The sequence below is a fragment of the Rhea pennata genome, chromosome Z (genome assembly GCF_028389875.1).
Source record: "Rhea pennata isolate bPtePen1 chromosome Z, bPtePen1.pri, whole genome shotgun sequence".
Taxonomy (NCBI): Eukaryota; Metazoa; Chordata; class Aves; order Rheiformes; family Rheidae; genus Rhea; species Rhea pennata.
This window is the reverse complement of record NC_084702.1, coordinates 40,212,879-40,233,846: the sequence shown is the minus strand read 5'-3', so window position 1 is coordinate 40,233,846 and position 20,968 is coordinate 40,212,879. Positions and strand designations below refer to the sequence as shown.

Here is a 20,968-nt window from a genome sequence, read left to right as displayed (position 1 = left end):
AGGGAGCTGCAGCAGGAGCCCGCCTGCCTGCTCCAGCTGCCCGAGCCCTGCGCCCGTGCCCAGCCAGGGGACCGGGGGCCAGGGGCGCTCGTCGCCCCGCAGCCGTGCCGTAAGTAGGGGGGCAGAGGGAGGCGGGGAGGCAGAACCAGCACCCAGAGCGCGGCGCCGCCACTTGTGGGTGGCTTGAGGGAAGAACTGGCACGACTAGAAAGTCAAACTGGGTACAGCGCTAAGCCTGATATCTGGAGGGACATGGCGTTATGACAATAACCACTACATCCTTCAAATTGAATGTTTTACTCCAATTCTTCAGGGGGCTCAGAGGGAGGATCAATAAATATTTGCGTTATTCAAAGGGGAAAAGAAAAAGGTTTTACATACTACAGCTCACAATTATACACAACTGAGGGTGTAAGGCACAAATTTACATGTGGAAGAAAACAGGCTATTCACAGATATATTCCCACGAAAAACCCGTGTGATAAGACCATAATTTATGCATGGTAACAGCCGGCATATTAACTAGTTCACACCGTTTGTGGATTTTGTTTGCCGTCTCACATGCAAGGTGAAATGAGATGGCACATCACAAGCTGGTGCCTTCACAGAAAGTATTAGCTACTGACAAAGCCATGTTGATAGCAATGGTGCACAAATGTGCAGCTTTTAAGAGTTTCTCTTGCAGTTGCGTTAGAAGTTATGAACTTGGGGGATTTGTTTGTTGCTGTCTTAGGTCAGAGGCCCAGCCAGCGAATTAACTGAGATTTAAATAAATATTCCCCTTTTTTCAGCTAATCAGACAGTCCAAACACAAAGTTCAGAATTCCAGCTCCATCTTATTTAACTCAGTGAATTTATTGGAAAAATAAAAGAGTTTTAATTACTCCAGTTAATGGATTTCACGTTAAATAGGAATAACTTTCAATGTACTTTTCTGAAGAGCTGCTCATAGGATGATATGCAGAAGTCATTTCCTTAGGAAAAACAAAAGTTGAACAATAAATAATAGGAGTTACTTGCGTTATTAACAGTCACACATTATTCATTAAAAGAGAAGAGTAGCAGAAATCTATGACATAGTTTGCCCAACATGGCATTTAACTGCTATAACCAAATGGCTGTAACACTGATGGGCATTTCACAGTACCTGCACATAGTAAACTTCTGCCATTGTTAAGTCAGAGTTAGCTTTATCAACGGATTCTTTTTTTGTGTTTTTTTTGTTTTTGCTTTTTGTTTTTAATTGTTTGTTTTGCTTTTCAGAGCACTCTTTCCCAGTTCAGGAATGCACTGTGCAGTTGAGGGGGTGAAATGTCACAGTCATCTTTCACCTGTGTGCTTTTGGCTCAATGTTTGTGATGGAGAGTGAGTCTTTTGAGCAACGAACTGGCGGGCTGTGGGGGCGAGTCCTGCAATTGCAAACCTTTAACCATGGATCATATGGCTCGGGTTTAAAAAAAATATTCCACTTTTCCCAGAGAGCAGAATCAACACTTCCTCAGCTTAGCAACAACCGTCTTCTCAGAGGAGTGAGTGATACAGTTGCAGAACTGGCTTTCAAGGGCAACCTCTGCTTAATTGCTGTTCTCCCCCCCCACACCCCACTGTGATTATGTACATGCGTCATTGGGCTTCATGGACGTGGAGAGCGGGGCAAAGGAAGGTTTGGGAGGTACGTCTGGCTTTAGCGAGGGCGTACGTTTCAAGCCCGACCTCGTCAGCGAGTTGTATGCGGTGAGACTAGGCTGTCTAGATACAGTCACAGCCTGTGCCTGAGCAGCGTGGACCTGTATAGAGTCCACTCGCTGCGGGGCAGGCGGGGGGTTGTCACCCCTGCCGAAGCTCTGATTTCGGGAGAGGTGGGACGAATTAGAGGAGTTAGTATTGTTTCTTTTGAGAGTCGATGTCTGGTGACTTCTCGTGAGCGAGTTCGTAGGGTAGTTTCTCTTGTAGTCCACACTGTAAGCAGAGGAATGCATTTCCAGCCTCTTGCTCAGCCCACTCTGAGATAGAGAGGTGCTTGGGGGTCCCAGGGAAGCTTCCCGCTGGGGTACTTTTGGTGGCATGCTGTCGAGATTTTCCACCAGGTTAACCCCGTGGTTGGGGCTTTTGCTACTGAGATGGTCCTTGATGGTTTTGTACTCAAGGGTGGCATTCTGGTCCTCCACCGCCATCTGAGCCACATCACTCATTTTCGGCTGATCAACATATTCGTGCTGGTAGCCTTGCTGGGAGATGGGCAGGACCACCACGCTGGGGATGTGGCTGGGAGAAGCCCTGAGGGGCAGGTCAGTCGGGATCACGGGCGAGGCCATTGGGGGGATCTCTTTTGTGCAGGCGTTGATGAGGTTCTGGTTTCTTTCCCATTCCCTGCTGCCACGGCTGGGCTTCCTCTTCTGTTGCAGGGTTGGAGTAGACTCCGGGGTTGGCAGGGCGGCCAAGTCCAGATGGTGCTGGTCGGCTTTGATTAGCATTTTGGCAGTGCTGCCTGGGGTAGTCAGTTTGCCATTGTGCATTAGAGGTGTGAGGATAGCTTCAGGCTTTGGCTCCTTGGACTGAGCATCTCCAAAGAGGCCACTGAGCTTGGTAACACTGCTCATGGAGCCGCGGCGGGAGTGGGTCAGCTCCTTCTCCTTCCTCTGCACAACAGCCACGTCTCTGCGGCGATGGTCACAGATGCAGTACACTACGATTCCCGAAAAGATGGCCCCCATGACAAAAGCAAGAATAACTGCAACGGCCAACAGGGTGACTGGCACCAGCTGATCATGACCCTTCAGATAACTCTCGCGAATCACTCCTGCAATAGACAGCACACAGTGGTTAAACAAGTCAAGGACAGGGCAATGCTATTTATCATTAGCTGCTCCATTCAAAGCACTGCCTGAGAGGTTTGCTTGTGGTTTGCAAGGTGAATTTTAAAAGCTTGCCCAAATTTAGAGACACACTGTACCCGCCAATCAGGTCTTACCTGAGCAGCACTGGGCTTTCACTTTGTCATTCAGATCTGGGGTTGAACAGTACAACATTGAGAAGGGAAGAGAGAATTCCCTCACAGGGGCTGCAGTCAGTTTGAAATCCCAAGCTTGGGCAAATTCCCCTTAACTTCAAGAGGGTCAGCGCTATTACTTCTTCTCCTCTGATATACTGCTCATCGTCTAATTTTTACTAATGTAAATTGTTCTCACTGAAAAAGCTTTAAATCAAAGAGACAGAAGCTCTACAAACATGAGAGAAGCGCATCCCACGTTGTTTTAGGCTTCTTTCTCTCCTCGTCAGTCTGTTATCATTGTCATGTGTTTTAGAAGTCAGTGTCACATGCCTGAGCTTCAGGAGGATGCTTAAATAACTATATCAAAGACAGAAGACAGTGCTGAAATGTACTGAGCCGTCCAGATTTCAGTTGTCTTTGCTAGGTTAATTTTAAATGTTCTCTCTTGTTCTGGACAGGTGAACAAGGTGACCTCTGTGCTGAAGCTTATGCTTTTTCAGCTGAAAGCTCTAGCCATGAGGTCAATGACAATGACCACTTTGTGGCCCTGAGCTCAGAGACTACCGTCAAGTCTTCCTCGGCCCTCCTGGCACTCACTGTCAGAGAAGGCATCTTTGGCAGAGTACATCTTTGCAATTTGATGTCTGTAACAGAGCATTAATCAACACCCTGAATTTCTAAAGAAAGTTGTTTTTCTGACATAGTTATGTACTAAGCCAGCAGTGTTAATGAAATATGAGTGCCAAGCATCTAGTTTGCTTTTTTCGTTTCTGTTTTTGTTCTTAATGCTGAACAGAGAGCAATCAGTGCCTGACGAGGAGCTGAAGGAGCATCTCCCCCACTCCCTTCTCCAGAGAGTGTGCAAATGCAAGGGCATTAAAAGCCCGATATGCTCAGAGGAAATGTAAACTATGTCCTTATTACAGGAGAGACACCAAGACAGCAAATGTACCTCAAAGGCCCTCCTGAGACTTTGGGAAGATGCAAATCTTTCATGTCATAGATCAGCTCTTTCTGGAAGAATGTCTTTTTATGTATTTGGCAGACAAGGTATTAGTGGCCCAGAATTAGAACCAAATGCAAAATACTTCTCAGCAAACTATGTTAAAAGAGCATTGAAAAGTTGCCACTGGTTCACTGAAACCTTGGGTAAGTATTCTGTCTGGATACAATATTGCTCCTATAGTATGTTTTTCTCTCTGTTTGATAACAGCATTTTGGTGGACAAGTGCTATTTGCACACAACACAGGAACTTTGTATTTAAAAGCAGCGTCGTAATCCCCTGCTTGTGACATCACAGCTGGTTGCCATGGAAATTCCTGCGCGGTGACAAATCGAGGATTATGGTTTCACAAGGAGAATAAATAGCAAGAGCAGACGACCCCTTAAGAAACTACGATCCTGCCTTCATATAAACGAGTAAAAGAGTAAGGGGAAGAAAATAAACCTCGGATTGGTTCTATGAGTAGAACCAGTCTTCAAATTAAAGGATTCTGTGAGCATCCTCCTTTAAAGCCCAGCAGTTTTTTAAGAGGCAGATTTTTCTGTTCTTTGCCTTGAGCACTTAACACAAAGCAGCAGAATCCAGCCCTGTAATTTAAATCCACAGACAATGTTGCTTTATATAGACAAGAAGCATGATTTAGTGGTTAAAGCACCATTAGTGGAACTGCATTTAACTGCATAGGCTTGGTCTCCTATGGCCCTACAGCAGCTATTTACAGGCCTGACTCTCTAGCATTTTGAGACCCAATTTATTCACGCTTGTAAAACTGTCTGCAGTCATTATCTGGAGAATCAGAAATTGAGAGTCTTGAATGGATGTCAAGGATGGTCAGGGAAGTGTTAAGCCTTGTCCAGAAATGCATTGCTGGGCATGAAATTAAGGAAAGCTTCAACCTGCAAAGCCCTCAACTTACAGTGCCCAACTAGGCACTTACAGTGCCTAATTTCACGGGCATAAAATTCTCAGAGAAATGCCACTTTCAGCACTGAAGTCCAATGTTTTTTGGATAACAAAGACTTTCAAAATCCCTGCTCAATGCCCATCTACTTGTGGAAGTGCTTACAGTCATTAAGAATCTCTGTGTCTGGAAGCATGTACACACTATCCATGTCCCAAGAAGAGGGAACAGGACTTCTAGCTTATGTATTTTAACGTTTTAGTACTCATTTGCGGTTGTGGCACAGAGGTGGAAAACAGCAGCTTTGTTTTCAAAAAGCCACTCTGCCTGGTTTTGCAGAGGAACCCATACGACCTAAGTTACAGGAATGTTGCTCTAATCCCCACATGGGACAAAAGCTAAGCGCCCAGTCACTGAGAGGGAGGTTTCTCTCTTTTTTCTATACCTCTTTCTAGCAAGAGATTACAGCAGAGAAGGCGGCATGCACTCAGGAAGCTCATCCAACCTACTTGGAGCTCAGTCTTAAACTAATAAGCACAGATGGATGCTCCAGTCCTTGTGCTTCCTACTGGCTAAGTGAGATTGTTCTCCCTGCTCAGCTTTCACCCTTAGGCCAAGTCCTAGTCTATGATAGCATGTATGAATGATAGCATGTAAAATGCAAACTATCATCACTGCATGCCACCTTGGAATCAGTTTCACATTACCAAGGGACTGATTTTTACAACTTGCAGATTGAGTGATCGTGTGTATTCAACACAAGGGTAGCTGAAATGATGTAGCTCATGTTGCAGGTGTTTCATGAACAGAAATTTATGAGGGCCTTCAAACAGCCTGATTCCAGCTAGTTCCTCTTGAGTCCAAACCTTCTGGAAGACTATGATGTTTTCTATAATAGACTTAAAGGATATATAACATTACTGGCTTTGCTTTAGGCAAGGGAATCCTCCCTGGACACAATGTCAAGCTAATGAGATAATTTATTTTTATTGTGGATCACATCCAAGTGTCTTTACTTACGTAAGCAACCCCATCAACTTTAACTTAAATCATATGACTTAAGATGGGCAAGATTTGATCCTCATTAATAATGTTTATGGAGCAGATAAAATTAAGTAATGAAAAAGTATGAGGAATATTCCGCATCCTACTATCATGACTACAGTGGGGGGAAAATCTAATGTGAAATAGGTTGACAATTGCAGTTGCTGCCAATCAACATCCAAAATTGTTAGCACCATTAGTGATTGCCTTCATACACTGGGATGAATAAGTGTGTGATCCCAATTATGCTCCAGAAATGTGCCAGTTTGGAAGCAAGCAGTGTTTGTGTCACTTTACATACTGCACCGTGTGTGCTTTTACAGATCCTGAAGTTCTCAACGGAAAATGCAGTTGCCTAGACTCAGTCCAGCATCATTCATTAGCATTCATTATTCAAAGAACTAAAATAAATGGAAAAACTCATGGGAAAAAATGAAGAGTGTACCTTTTTAAAAGTCAAATAAAGTACGAAATATTCAGACCCCCAGTTCTGAGGAACATCTGTTACTGAAAAATCTTATTGCTGTACGTTTTCCGACATCTTTCTTAGACATTATAAATTGGAAAACTGACTGGGCTGGCTGCATAAAATGGTATGCAACCAAACTGAAAAATCTGATTGATAGAGACACTGTTATTTTTATCATGAACAATAAAACAATTATTCTGAATAAAACAATTTTACCTTTTGAATATTCTGTTTTGCACTTTGCTCTTTGCAAATTGTTCTTTCCAAACGTGAAAATCCATGACCTGATTTTATGTGGTTTGAATTTTTCATACGTACCCTTCACTATTTTCTATAGTATATGGGGACATATCACCATAGATAACAACCTGCAGTTCTCTGGAAAGGATCTTGTTTACAGGTTTACCTGTATGAACACTGCACTTAGGAAATATCTGATAGTAACAGCTGTAGTAAAACTCAACAAGCTCCAAAGACAGTTGAGGTTAAAACTTTGCACCTGTGAGGATCAGAGCTTATATGTAGCTAATGCCACAAGCATGCTGACACTTACATGGCTCCTTGAAGTTTTCTAGTTAAATCCAGCTCTGTCCATTGCAAATTACAGCTGGGCTTACTACTCCATGGTCTTCTCACATGTGATGTACTACTACATCTGGTTACCAAAAGGGCCAGGCTAGTCACCTGATATCCTCTAATTTTCATGGCTATTCTACTTCCTATAAACAACCTGATCCTTCCTCCTGTTCCACTGACCTATGGTAATTCCACCCTGTGTCCTTTTTTCTGCATCTCTGAACATCCTCATTCATTTTTGCAGACTGTATGGCCTGTATTGAAACAGTCTGGAACACGTAAAATCCTCTCTTCTTACTCATCTAATGAGAGAGAAGACCTGACACAGCTCTATACAACTCATTCTTTCTTCTGGCGGAACTTGTCGTAAGGTACAGAAAAGTACCTTGGTTGAGAGGACATTAAGAAAAATGTTTCCAAACCTTCAAAGTGTTTCAGTTCTGACATGAGCTTGCACTTGGGTAAATCAAAAGACCAGACTATTGACCCAGCTTGTTCACTAAGATAGCTGGGGAAAAAGCAAGGAGATGTTCATTTTTATGTCAATAACACATACACTTTTTCTGAAGTTCTGCAAAAAAAAAGACTTGTTGAATGTCTCTGGGTGAAGATAAAAGAGAAAAGAACAGGGGTGATACAATGGTACAGATTTACTGTAGACTAGATAATCATAACAAGGAAGGAGATAAGGTTTCTTCTTCTGAGCAACTAACAAAAGTATTCAAAATAATTAGGACTCTACCTGTACGCCTGTTTAAAAGCAGTATAACAATATTTGCTCTATGCTGAAGGCATTATTGTATGAAAATGCTGATGAAGCTATTCTGGGCATCTTCTGCTACATCTAATTGCAATAGGAAAGAACTTTTGAGGACAGAAATGTAATTAGGATGAAATAATCACAAATGAAATAGTTTACTAAAGAATACATATCATGAGCATAACAGAATAAGGATAATGGATGTTGGAACAGCAAACTTTAATAAAGGATGACAAATAATGAGAGACAGGGACTGAAGCATTTACTGCCTTCCCTGCTTCACTTCATCAAAAATCTCCAGTCTTACCTGTGATCAGAAATGTAACAAAATTGGGCAAAGGAGTGCTGACCAGAATAAAGAAAAGGGGCATGAATATCTAGATCTTGTTGATGTTTAAAAGTGTCTAATGGAATTCATCCAGACTAGATGAGGAACTAGCCTAAGCAAACTCTAGACTCCGTGGAACACCTCGGAGAATGATGGAGGAAGTACCAGAATCAAGAGTTCTGGAAAAGGACAAACGTATCCGTCTGGAGCCAAAGGGAGGACCTGACAAATAACAGATCTGTCAGTCTAATTTTTAGAGTGAAAATGACATTAGAACAAATGATTATACTATCAATTTTATGAGCATCTGAAGGATAACAAAGTGATTATAAAAAAGCCAAAGTAAAATTGCCAGAATACTTTACACTAAGCCAGCCAAACTTCCTTCCTGAACAAGATAAATGGCTTACTTTTTAAGGGGAAACATTACTGATATACTTTTGATTTCTGAAAGACTTTCATTTTCTCAGAAGCAAATGATAGTGGCCCAAAACCTATGGAAAAGTTGCACTTGAAAAGTATTGATCAAAGTTCTACCTGGAAAAAGATTTGAAGTAAAGTGCCCTCCATAGATTCCCTGCATTAGACAAAAGAGAATCTGAGGAATCACTGCTAACCTGTGCTTAAGCATTTTGATTCTGCCGAAGTTGGCGCAAACTTCCACGAGGGTGTAAGCAGCACCAGATGGTGCAAGTATGACAAAACAAAGAACCCAAATCAACTCTGAACAATGACTGAGCAGCATTAAAAAATGGAAAGGTTCCATACAGATACTTATTTACTCTTGGATCACTAGCTTCCTTATTTCTATTTTGGATGAATGTGTTCATCTCAGGAGAACAACAATTAACATGCATCTGCAGAAAGGGACCTTGTGTCCAGAGATCCAGCAAAAGAGCCTATATTCTCTTTAGCACATGCAGTATAAAAAGAAATCTCCCATGCTGAAGCCTAAATTTGTCTCGTCTGTGATCAGGCATAGTGACGGCAAAACATCAAGGAAAGCCCCACAGTCACATTCTTCTAAATCTACGTTCTGGTGTATGCTTTACAGTGAACAAAAATTCAAAGTCCAGCTTATAACCCTCACAACTGCTTGATGAACAAAAAAAAAAAAAAAAAAAAAAAAAAAAAAAAAGGCTCCTTCCTGGTTTGAATAGTTTAATGTGAAACTGTTTTAGTAATACAATAGGCTGAATGTTGCTCTGTTTTACAACCAAGTTACAGTTGGTGAGAATAACAAGTGCAGGCCAGAGAACAATATCTGGTCCCATTATTACAAGTTCCTATGTGTACCTGTCACCAAAACAATGTATTTTTGTTTGAGTACTACAGTTAGCTATAGGGTGGGTACAAAGACACCTCTGTTATGGAAATGAATGATGGTCTCCAGAAGTGCACCCTGGATACTAAGATGACCACATCCCAGGTGCATTAAGACCGCCCTGTGATCATTTCCGCAATGAGCTGTCTTACTCATCTGCAACAGATGGTGCAGTAATAATACAAAATGGTGGCACAAACAAAATTTAGGCATAGTAGGTGGGAAATGAAGAATGATGCTTTGGTAGGGAAGTAGAGGGAGCCACTACCAGGGAAAAAGGTAGTATTTATGCCTAGGCCATACATAGTAGCAGGCAGGGAGTGAGAACCATTGCTCTCTTAAACTTCACCTCTCTAGCTAAATGGAAATCAGCCCGCTCCTATCTCCAATACCTACAGAATCACTTGAGACTTTCCACAAAACAAGTCAGAGTTGTGCAAGGCCTGATAGTGTCTTTGTTGCTGATGTTCAAGGGGAAAACTTTGCAGTTCATTTCTTTTCTCAGAGTAAGCTTTTCTGTCTGATTACATCTTTCTTTCCTTAGACTTCGGATAACTGAGAATGCTGGTATAAACTCACTATGATTGGAAGTTTTTATAGGCTTCAGAATATCTTTTTAAATACCACTGAATACGTTTTCAACATGTGTCTCCAGGTGTTAGAACAGTGTTTACAGGCAGTCTCATGCTGATAAGAGACTATTTCAACCTGGAAAATCCCTGCAGCTTTCTTCTTCTTTTTTTACCAACAGTTTGTAGTTAAAAAAAAAAAAAAAAAAATTGGACTGGACACACAGATTTTAAGATTTAAAGTGACAGTAAATTCAGGAATAAGTAGAGTGTCCCATGCATTTCTGAGACTTTATCTCATTACTTTTCTTCAATCAATAATTTCAACTTCTTCACACAAAACAACTGCATTAGAATCCCAGTGATTTATGTTTGACACTTCACTGGAATTTCTACTTTGCTGAAACAAGTTAGCAGCCTATCTCCTTCATCTTCCTCCTGGCTAGCAGGGCCTTGTTCTGTTGGCTCAATGCAATTCTACCTGGTAATCATTTTTCTAGACTCTCTTTTCAGTTAGAAAAAACACCATCTCAAAAATTCACTATTAAAACTGCTGGCAAATGCTTTCCCCTCACCCCCCCGTAACAGCTGGACTGTCAATTTATAAAGGTCTGTAAATGTAAATAAGTTTTGCTGACTGTGCTAAGAAGAGACTGATCATCTCCATAAGACTGTCAAAGGCAACTGCCCAAGCCAACAGTCTGAGATATCCAGCAACAGCAAAAGAGGGTATATGTGCTTGAAGAGAAGAATGAATTTAGTACAGAAAAAGCATTAAGTTACAAAAGGCCCATGGATCATTAGAGGTACGAGGAGAAAACATATTTCAAAAATATGAAAAGAAAAATCAGTACATAACATGTCTGAAGTAACATGCAACAAAGCCTGAAAAGGATGTAAGCAATCAGATCAGCCGTAATGGGCACTGTCAAGGTTTTCCGGCTCTTAATCAGACTGAGTCCAGAAGCAACCACTTAATGATGGGTTCATCTACTGATTTTTGAAGGTGTTATTATTTCTCCTCTGAACTGGTCCAAATTACATTACCTCTCCCCATTCTTGATGGATGACTGTAAACATGACTCTCCATTGACAAAGAAGGTTGCAACTTAATCAAGGACGAGATCAACCTACAGCTTTGCTCACAACAGGAAGAATTAATTCTTGTATTTTTTATAAGCCAGATAGGTTAAGCAAGATAGCTTAAAGAAATGACACCACCACGTCCACATGAGATGTAAACCTCCAAGTAACTTATTCAAAACGGATTTCAGAATCCCATTTTTAGTTCAACTATGGGCATCCAGTCTAATTTTTCTGCAAGTCACAGTGGCCATACAAAGCTGTATCATGGTCATACTTGTGAATTTTGAGAGACTAAAAAGAAGCAGTTCTCTTCTGAAAGGGAGTATTATAGACAAAAATTAAGAGCCCTGAACTAGCACTCCATACTCAGACAACGCCCACCTCACCTCAATATGAAGACGAGACAGACCTGAAAAAGACTGCAAGTAAGCTTGTAAACTTTAAAATAATGGTTGATACCAGTAAGCAGTATCTTTGTAAACAAACCAGTTTAGTAAATTTGTAGGTATGAGACGTTTGAGATACACAACTTCCTGGATTTATTATATAACAATGAAAAAGATTACAGTCCTGCAGCCAGCCTAATTTAATTTGTCCCAGTGGCTAGGCTCAAGGCCATCTCCTGCACTAGAAAGTGCTTGAAAACATTTCTCCTACTGGTAGGGGGTATTCAGTGGCTGTTCATTTTGAACTTTCCTGATTTCAGTACTTTCTTTCACCTCTCACCCTCTCCTAGTGAGCAATGATAATTTTAGATGTGTGTTATGGGCAATAGGCAGACACAGTAGATCCCTCATAAAAAGTAAAACACGTGGATTGCAGTAGTTATAACAAGATGTATAAATCCAAATGTCAAGGAAAATTAATTCTTTTGTAGCTTGTCTCAGTAGAGGCAAACTTTATGCTGCTTTGCATCTTAAAACACAAATTTCCTTTAGAGTCTGCTGCATTTCCTCCGGTGACGTAAAAGAATCTCAATGCATGTTTAAGGACCTTTCCACTATGCCTGGGATAAGCTTGAACATATCCAGCTGTTCTTTATTAGTTTATTTCAGAGGGTCTTTCACAGCTGGGTTAAACGAGATTTACATATGTTTTGTTGAATATGCATGATTTCAGGGCTCCAGAGAAGTTGCTGTAGCCTGCAACGTGAATCTCTCATCTCCACTGCTCCCATTTCACTGCACCAAGCTCCTCTGATGGCATAGAACAAACGGTGGTGTATTTTTTTTCTTTTCCTGGTGTGGGTATTATGTATTCTGGGCAGCCCAGTGCCTTTCTGGAAGTAGTTTTTATGTACAGTGTCAGGGAAAGTGAAGCTGTCACTGAGAAATTCTGTAGCTCTCCTTCTCCTTTCTTACAGCCTATTTTGAACTACGGACTCTCTGCACAAGAGAAAAAAAGTCAAGTTTGCTGAATGTCAACATAAGCAGCTCTGCTTAGCAGACTGCTAAGCAGCTCAAAGCAGGCATACGGAAGAAGTAGGGTTAATTTTCAAACATTATGTATATGGCCAGAAACCATAAATTGTTTAATCAGCTCCAATCTTCTTTAAAGATACAAAAATGGAAATGCTAGTTTTAAGCTACTTGTGTAACTGAACATGCCACAGCTGAACTAACAAAAGAGCCAACTATTAAACATCTAGGACGTTTAAATAATAAGACTGTGCTCTACACATCCTATTCCTAGAGGTCCTTGGAAAGAACTATTAAGCTGTCAAACAACTATGTGACCAAGCCAACAAGGTTCACTCGTATACATAGACCTTCTCTGAGATGGTCCTCCTGCCCACAGATGGGCTGCTGGTGCATGTTAGGAACATGGCTGGACCATACGTTAGCTCTGCTCGTATAAAGAGGGAGGAATAAAATCAGTTTGTTCATTCAAATCCCAGCACTGTATATGCTGTGTCAGAAAATGAACACTGTGGATTAATTCTTCATTTCTACAATACTCATGAACACTACAGGTTTAGTCAAAAGACCTGGATTTAAGAATTAAAGCATGTTCCCAGAGTTCAGTAGAAAACATGACTGCTTCTTGTAGAAATATTGGGAGCGGTGGGACTATAGTTAGAAAAAAGCTTTTATATCTATCTGATGCTTGGTTTATTATTTTTCTCCATCTTGTGGTCCTATAGCTTCACCTGCCTTTGAATACATTCAGTGACTGAGGAATTACTATGAGTCTGAAGTAGTGGCCATAAGAAGCAGCATGAACAGTTTTACTGCTAGTCCCTTTTCTGTAGCCAGTATTTCCCAATGGGACTTGACCTGGTGCTGCTATCATCTCCCTCTCTCTTACATAATTTTCTTTCTCCTCTGGTGACTTCTTTCATGCATTTTCTTTTTTGTCTGTCAAAATTTATAGTCCTCTGCACTTTTTTACCTACTTTCTCCCTCTTGTATGCAGTGCTTGCATATTTATACTTTGCTGATGTAATTTAGTTGATGCTTCCTGATTGCACGCATTTTTTAACATGTTGGAGCGTTACACTGGCCCACCTGTTTCCCTAGACGAAGCAAAATTGTAAATTTGTCTCAGGAGACATACCATGGTATGCAGGTACCTCACCTAGCTCCAAGAATGTTAGCCTGGAGCCAACAGCAATCTAGCTACAGTAGCATCTGCAAACCAAATTCATCTCTAACATATATTCAGAGCTCACTCAAGCACCTGCTGTCCAGCAGCAGGCCAGGCAGTGGTACCTGCAGCTTTGCTTTATAATGTACCTCACAGACTGCAGTGTTTCCAGAATAAAACTCCCCCAGTCTTCTGCTCGGTTCTGGTTCAAATCTCTCCTTTTTGGATTTACTGTGATGTTTGCTCATTTTCTGCTTATGCTCTTTACTAAGGCAGTATTTTCCCCTGCTGCAGGTGAACCAAGCAGTGTGCGTAACCAGTTAATCAACATGAAGGTAGGTGCTGTAACAAGGAATCTAACTGGCTCTTTTCATATCTGTAGCCTAGTTCTCAAGATACATTTACTGAACTACAGGTACAGAAATTTCTATGTGAGAGACTAAAGCCTCGCTTTCTTTCCTGGCATTGGAGCCTTAACAAATTATAACACAATCTCTTTTCTCTCAGTGATACATTCTTTTTCCTCCTTTCTAAACACAGTGCAGGTGGGGCCAAAACTTTTGAGGAAGCATATTTGGTGTTATTGAGTTGTTTTGCCAAGAATAAGTGGTGATAAACTATTGTCTTTGCAGGTCGTGATGCTGGATATCTGAAAGTACTTGGTGATTTGGCATTACTTAGTTCAGTGGGTGAGAACTTCACACTGAGGTATACAAATCCCCCTAGGGTCCACTGGGTATGGAAAATTAATTAGTCTTACTGGATGAGTGCCTAAAGGCATCGTCTCTAGCTTGGCCATATTTAGACAAAAAGCATATAAAGTGTGGTAGGACTATAAGTTCTCTACAAGGCACTGAATAGAGACTAGTGTTTTATAGAGATAAAGCAGGATGTTATCTACAAAAAAAAAGAGCAATGTTCTTTATTATGAGCTGTGATTGCCTAAACCTCTGGGCAGGCTCTGTGGTGAATGTAAGGGGTTTGACAGAGAGAGGACACAGAAGAGGGGACAGAGGGCACCCCTGCTCTGGGCCCTTCTTTGGGACCATCTGATTGGGAGCCATTCAGCAACGAATACACATGACTAATTGTTGAACTATTTGATGAAAGCTATAAACTGATGGCAGAAATTAAATTTCTCCAGTGCTCATAGAAACTACCAACTGCCTATTCTGCATCAAGTGACAAGACTACTTTTGTTAGTGTCTTTAACGTACTCAGGGGTGTTCACTCTTTAGCTAGCATTATGACTTCTGTTTCACTCACCCAGATCAGCTAGCCAGACTGATGAGTTTGAATTACTAAGCAGAGGTGGGGAGACAGATAGCTTACTCATTTTTTTTCCATAATTTCTTACAAAATACATTCATTATATTAACTGATGTGAATGACTGTGTTCTAGATTGGGATTTTTTTTCCCCAGGATTACAATTAGGCTCATTTCCAAACAGGAACTCAGTGAAGTTTTCTGATTTTAAGAATAAGGAAGCAGTAGTAATATGTGTTTCTCAAAAGACTTCTGGAATTATTTTATTGAGGGCTTGGGTGTGCTGCCATTTGAGAGGTATTTCTCTGCACTCCTAAATTCACTGTCTGAGCTTGTACTGTTTGCATTTAGTAACTGCAGAACTTCACGCTCTCCAAAAAATCCCTCTATTTCTTCATACAAGAACATGATGGTGAATAACAGTATCTTTGGAGGCCTTTAAAAATGTGCCTGTTCCCCCCCCCCCTTTTTTTTTAAACAGCTGTTCTTTTATTTTCTACCACAATTGTGAGTAAGATGGGACAGAGCATTATCAAGATGGCATATTATTGGCAGCACGCAGCTGGTGTTATTTTCCAATTAAAAAAAAAAAAAAACTTCTTGGGCATATGAAAAAGCTGTCTAGTTTATGCACAGTTGTGTCAATGTTATCAAGTTGCACCTTCACTGAAATTTTATTTCCTAGAAAATAATAATCCTTGGCTGGTGTGGGAAGCGTTATAACTTTATACCCACGGCTAACCCTTTGGGTAGACATGGGAGGCTGGAAATGGTCTGGAGGCTATCTGTTGGGACTGCTTCAGAGTATTATGGGTATTCTTGCTGAATTGTATAGCTTTGCCAGAAATGTGTCTTAATATTCCCTAAGTAACTTCTTTAATAAACTACCCTAGCTCTCCTAAAGTCAATGGAGCTGTTAAAACCTGTTTCAGCAGAGACTCTGACCTATCTGAACTGCTGGGGCACAGAGCTGTCAGACTATCAGTTAGATGGTTAATGCACTTAGTGGTCATAGCACCAATATGCAATGCACATAGAATTGTTCAGGTATTTACTTGCCAAACTGTGACAAGTCTCTTCTGGGTATGGGCAGATTGACGTTTTTCAAAAACTTACAGCTTGGCCAAATTCCACTTGTTTTCCCCTCACGAGGACGTCAAAATGCATGCTATTGATACAATGATAAATTTGCAGTTACCTACTCCAAAACCTCTCCATAAATGCACTGATGACTTCTTTTTGGCAACATGATAATAACATATTTATCCCCACTCTCTTTCTCAGACACTGACATAGAAAAACTCAAAACACGTGATTTAAATCTAGCAAAAGTCACAGCAATAGATCTGAGGTCCAGAGACTATAGTGTCTTACTAAATATCTATTGCAGAGCTCAAAGTAGCACATACCTAACCACCTTGGCTAAACTAAGGATATTCGTAAGAAGGACTAACTTTCCAAATGGAATGACATTTTTTATCTTTTATTTAATATTAAATAAAATTAAGATGGTGAAATCTAAATTATGCCCTCTCAATTTTTTAATTAACTGTGTGCTGTTAATCAGTAGGCTCTGGTCCATCCCGACAAGAAAGAAGTAAGTTTGTCTTTCTTACAGTCTTAAAGAGAACTAAGTACAAAAAGTAAGAGTCAGGATCCTAGGCAGAGAATGGGGTATTGATACTGTTCACTCAAGGCTTACCTACATAAAAAAAAATGTAAGTGGTATTCTGTACAGAGGCAAGCAACTAATAAACAGTCCATAGATCATACTAAAAGTACTCTGAACTAGGACAGTCAACATTTACATTGTCCTAAAATTACTACAGGACATCTTCCCCATTAATTAATATAGTTATTGAATTTAGGCATATCCTATATAAGAAAAATGAATTATTCAAATATCTTCAATTTAACAGTGTATCGACATTTTAATTATACACTGGTATTAAATTAATACCAAAGGGTGCTTTAGGACTCCTTTAACTCTACCATTTTCTGCTATTAAATCCCTTCAAATTTCATAGCTGTTTCAGAAATCTTTTATTTAAAGGGCTAACTTTTTCCTGCTAATTCAGCATCTTTGTATTGCACAAAGTCTCCCTATATTCAATATAAATGCCATAAAAATGGAACTTGGTGTTACTTAACATCCTGTCCACCAATTATTCTCCGTTATTTCCCGACAGAGGAGTGGCCCTGTGGGGCCAGCATACCCTACAGCGAATTCCCAGCTCTTGATAAATATGTCAGCACGACACAGGTCAGCCCAGAGCGCGGGGCGCTCTGTGCTCCTCCGCGGGGCTGTCCTCCCCGGGTGACTGAGGATGAATGCAGCTGGGAATTGCGTCCGGCAGACAATAGCGCTAATGCCCTGAACTCCAAGCAGCTGCCTTGACAAATTAGATGTGGCCTCTTTTATTGAAAAAAGTAGATCAAGGTCCTGGGGCAATGACAGTTTTTCCCTGTTTGACTAAGGCAGGCCTCTATTGCTCATTGCAGTCTGCAAATGGATAGCCTGACTTTAAATCTACACAGGTGGACAATTACAGGTCAAGGATACCTGCTGTTTCCTGCAGCCACATCTGACATTTGATGAGCGCTATTTTAAGACTTACCCTTCTTATACTTGTAGGATCAAGTAATTTGGAGAGGTACTCAGAAAGAAAAGCTCTGTCAATAATTTTCATAAGCAGAAGCTGCACACTGAGACAACATCTTCCATTATCAATGCTGTCCTTTTTTTTGGTACTATATAAATGGTAATAAGGTCTAATAAAGGTCTCTTGCCTCTTGCCTTGCTACTTATGGTTCCACTTCTGCTAGTTATACCTGAAATATGTTGCTTCCTACAGCTCACTGCCAGTGGAGTGCAGAAACATTTTCATTTCTGAAAATTTTAAGTTAGCTCCAGTGATGAAGTGTAGATATTTATGTGAGTGGGACACGCAAACTGGTGTGTTTTGGAATAAACCCCCTTCATTATCTTGTTTTCCTGAGCCTTGCCCATCTCTCACTGTGGAAAGTGCTCCTCTCCTTACAATTTCAAAGGATCTTATGGAAAATCTGTGAGTAAATGAGCTGGGACTTTTTATTCAAGGCTTGAAATGAAAATGAGCCATGGAGAAGACACTCTAAACCACTGCCCTGTATTCTGTTACAATCCCTTTTTGGATTAAAACTCGTTTAAGAATATGGCCCATGGATTTGGTTTCTGTTACCTTTTCTGTGTGCCTAGCATCAGCCTCTTCTTTGTCTCTTCATTCTTGTTCCCATACAAACGTACAAAAATATAGTGAAAACAGGTTTGAAGAAAGTCTGTTGTCAGAAACATGCTTCCAGCAGTCATCATCTTTCATCAGTTTCCTTTTCCATTTTATTAATTAGCACCTAGTTTTCTATTGCTGCTGCTTAAGCTTGGGTATGCAATCTGAGATGATTAGCTGTCTCTAGCTCTGGGAACAGACAGCTTGTACATGCAAGACAGAACAGACGAAGGATCAGTATACATTTCTCCAGACAAGTCTGTCATGTTCCCTTAGTCCTGACTGCACAGTCCCCTTTTATATGTCACAGGATACCTGCAATTCCAACACAGCGAGCTCACTGGCCTTCTGACACTTTTGCTAGTTATTAGCCTGGTCTTGTCATATAGCTAATCTGACTACTATAAACTCTACTGAAAAATTTGGTCCCATTTAACTGTTAACAATGGTTTTCTGGTGTTTATCTGACATGGAGCGAACAGGTATCCCACACCAGAGGAGCCTGGTATACCATAACTGGTTTCTGAGACATCCTATTCTTGGACAAGTTGCTCATTACAGTCATTCTAGATAAATATGGGGTTGTTTTTAACAGACAAAAATTTAGTATTCCACCTAAGGAGCTACTGTATGTGACAAACATAAGTAATGTCCCCTCTATAGCGCTGTTTACAATAATCTAATGCTAATTCACCTAAGAACATTTTAAGAAAAAAATCTATAGGGCTTTGTTTAGCACAGACTCATCCAACCAACCTTTGTTTAAATCCCAATTGGGAAAGTAATTAGGTTTAAATCTAAATGTGGATCTATAAAAGTTTAAATGAACTAAAATCATGCACCATTTTGTATCATGTACACGAATCCTTTTGTGGAACACTACTGCTCCAAGTAATCAAATCTCTCACTTTGAATCTCAGAGAAATGATACAGAATCACAGATAGTAAGGACTAATTCCACGTTCCCTTTCTCACACCACTCTTGACTAGACTATCGGCAAAATACTTAAAAGCACAGAAAGTGAAGGATCAGGTCTCATCTATCTTCATTGCTTCCTCAGCACCTTAGAGGGCTACTGAACTGCAAAGTTCAGCTTTGTGTGGACAATAGTTTGAGACATGGAAGAGGGCACCAACAATAGTATGTGAATTTGTGTAACTTCCTCCAGGCATATATGCTTTGATTTTACAGCTTTTCCCTGGCCCCATCAATGCAGAACTAACTACAGTGCAGCTCCTTCTTTGATTAGCCTAACACATTTTTTTTAGGATCAGTCAATTATTTCTGAGATTGCCAGAACTATGATAGGAATCAAATACAGAATATTTACCTCGCCTTGAAAATCCAACCCTCCCCCTCAGACCTGCAAATATTTACTGAAAAGATAGTCTTGACAAATTTTGTGCCACTTTAAATGCCCTTCTGAATTATTACAAAATGTCAGCAGGATAATGATGACTTTCCCCTGCTTCCTCTGATAAAACATGTTTGGAATCTTTCAGGTCTTTTTAGGTGTATGTTTAGCATATCATAACATTTTGTGTAAAAATATACTCTGCAAATGTATTTCCTGGTGCAGAACTCAGCCCTCCTGCGATGAACACCAGTTGTTTAATTTATGCAAAAAGTTTGCAGCTTTGCTTTACCACGGAATTTTTTCTTTCATTTCATCTCTATTTGTAAAGTATCTTGTTAAATCAGCACTTTACACTCTTTATCGTAACAGCACCTGAAATTTCACATAATTCTGTCTCACCGGAGCTGAATCTGCCCTAACATTTGCAAACTCTCCAGAGGCAAGCATTGTCAGCACTTGGCAAACCTTTCAAGTACTGATAATCACAGAAAAAATTAACAACACTGCCACTTGTGTACAATAAGAAACATTTTCTGGAGTCAGATTTTGAAACGAACAGCCTTTGGGCTCCCCAGTAGCAGTCCTCTCCATACATGTGAGCTGACTATTGTTAATAATGCCTATGAATTCTGTATCAGAGGAAGGGTTGCCGTTGTTAGCAGAAGTGTAAGCCATCAGATTTTACCAGACACAGTAGCTATGGTAGAGTTCCTTACATCCAAATACATCAGCAGCTCTAAACTCTATGAACTGTGTGCACCGTGTCCCGCTTTCAGTCAGCCTTCTACCTTCATTATATGGATATTGACAAAGGGTTTGTCTCTCAAAGGAGAGACCACATTGTAATCTTTACTTACAAGAGTGCTGAGACAAGCAAGACGACAAGTATTAAGCCTGCTGAGAATAACCCTGCATTTTCACTCTGAATACTGCAGAATAGAAATTGTAGCAGAACTGACAAACTATAAGCCACATTTGCAACCAATTTATCAACACCATGATTAAAGAGTAGGCTCCAGACATCTAGGGAGCGAGTGAGAAAACCAAACAGTTGGCTATGTTTGTGCTAATGAATCCAGGACTTGAAAAGCATCAGGCATTTCTAAAGAAAGGCAGGACGGATAGAAGACAGTAGAAAAGGGCCAGCAGGGTAACGGCAGGGGAGAGGAAGACCAGCTACACCTGAAGAAAATCACTCCATTTTCTTCGTACCGGCCTCTCCAACAGCTACGTGTGGGTACTTTCAGCTTCGTTAGTAGGACTAGGCTACGGAGGCAGAGCGCCAGGGTGCTGTTCAGAGTACAGGGTAAAGCCTTGGAACATTCCACACGGGGAGCCTCTGTATTACCGGGGAGGGACACCAAGTACAATGGCAGCAGAAGGGAAGGTTAGAGTTGGCAAGGTGAGGACAACCGTTTGGACAGAGGTGAGGAACACG

At 40.7% G+C, this 20,968-nt stretch overlaps 1 protein-coding gene across 3 annotated transcripts in view; it reads right to left on the bottom strand.

Moving 5' to 3' along the window:
• Positions 1 to 281: 281 nt before the first annotated feature.
• Positions 282 to 20,968, bottom strand: part of SEMA6A (semaphorin 6A) — a 116,122-nt gene continuing 95,435 nt past the window's right edge. For all 3 annotated transcript variants that reach the window (XM_062599142.1, XM_062599144.1, XM_062599143.1), the window contains one exon: positions 282 to 2,800. In XM_062599142.1, the coding sequence (XP_062455126.1) occupies positions 1,611 to 2,800 (1,190 nt within the window). In that variant the 3' untranslated portion in view covers positions 282 to 1,610. The remainder of the gene's footprint in view (positions 2,801 to 20,968) is intronic.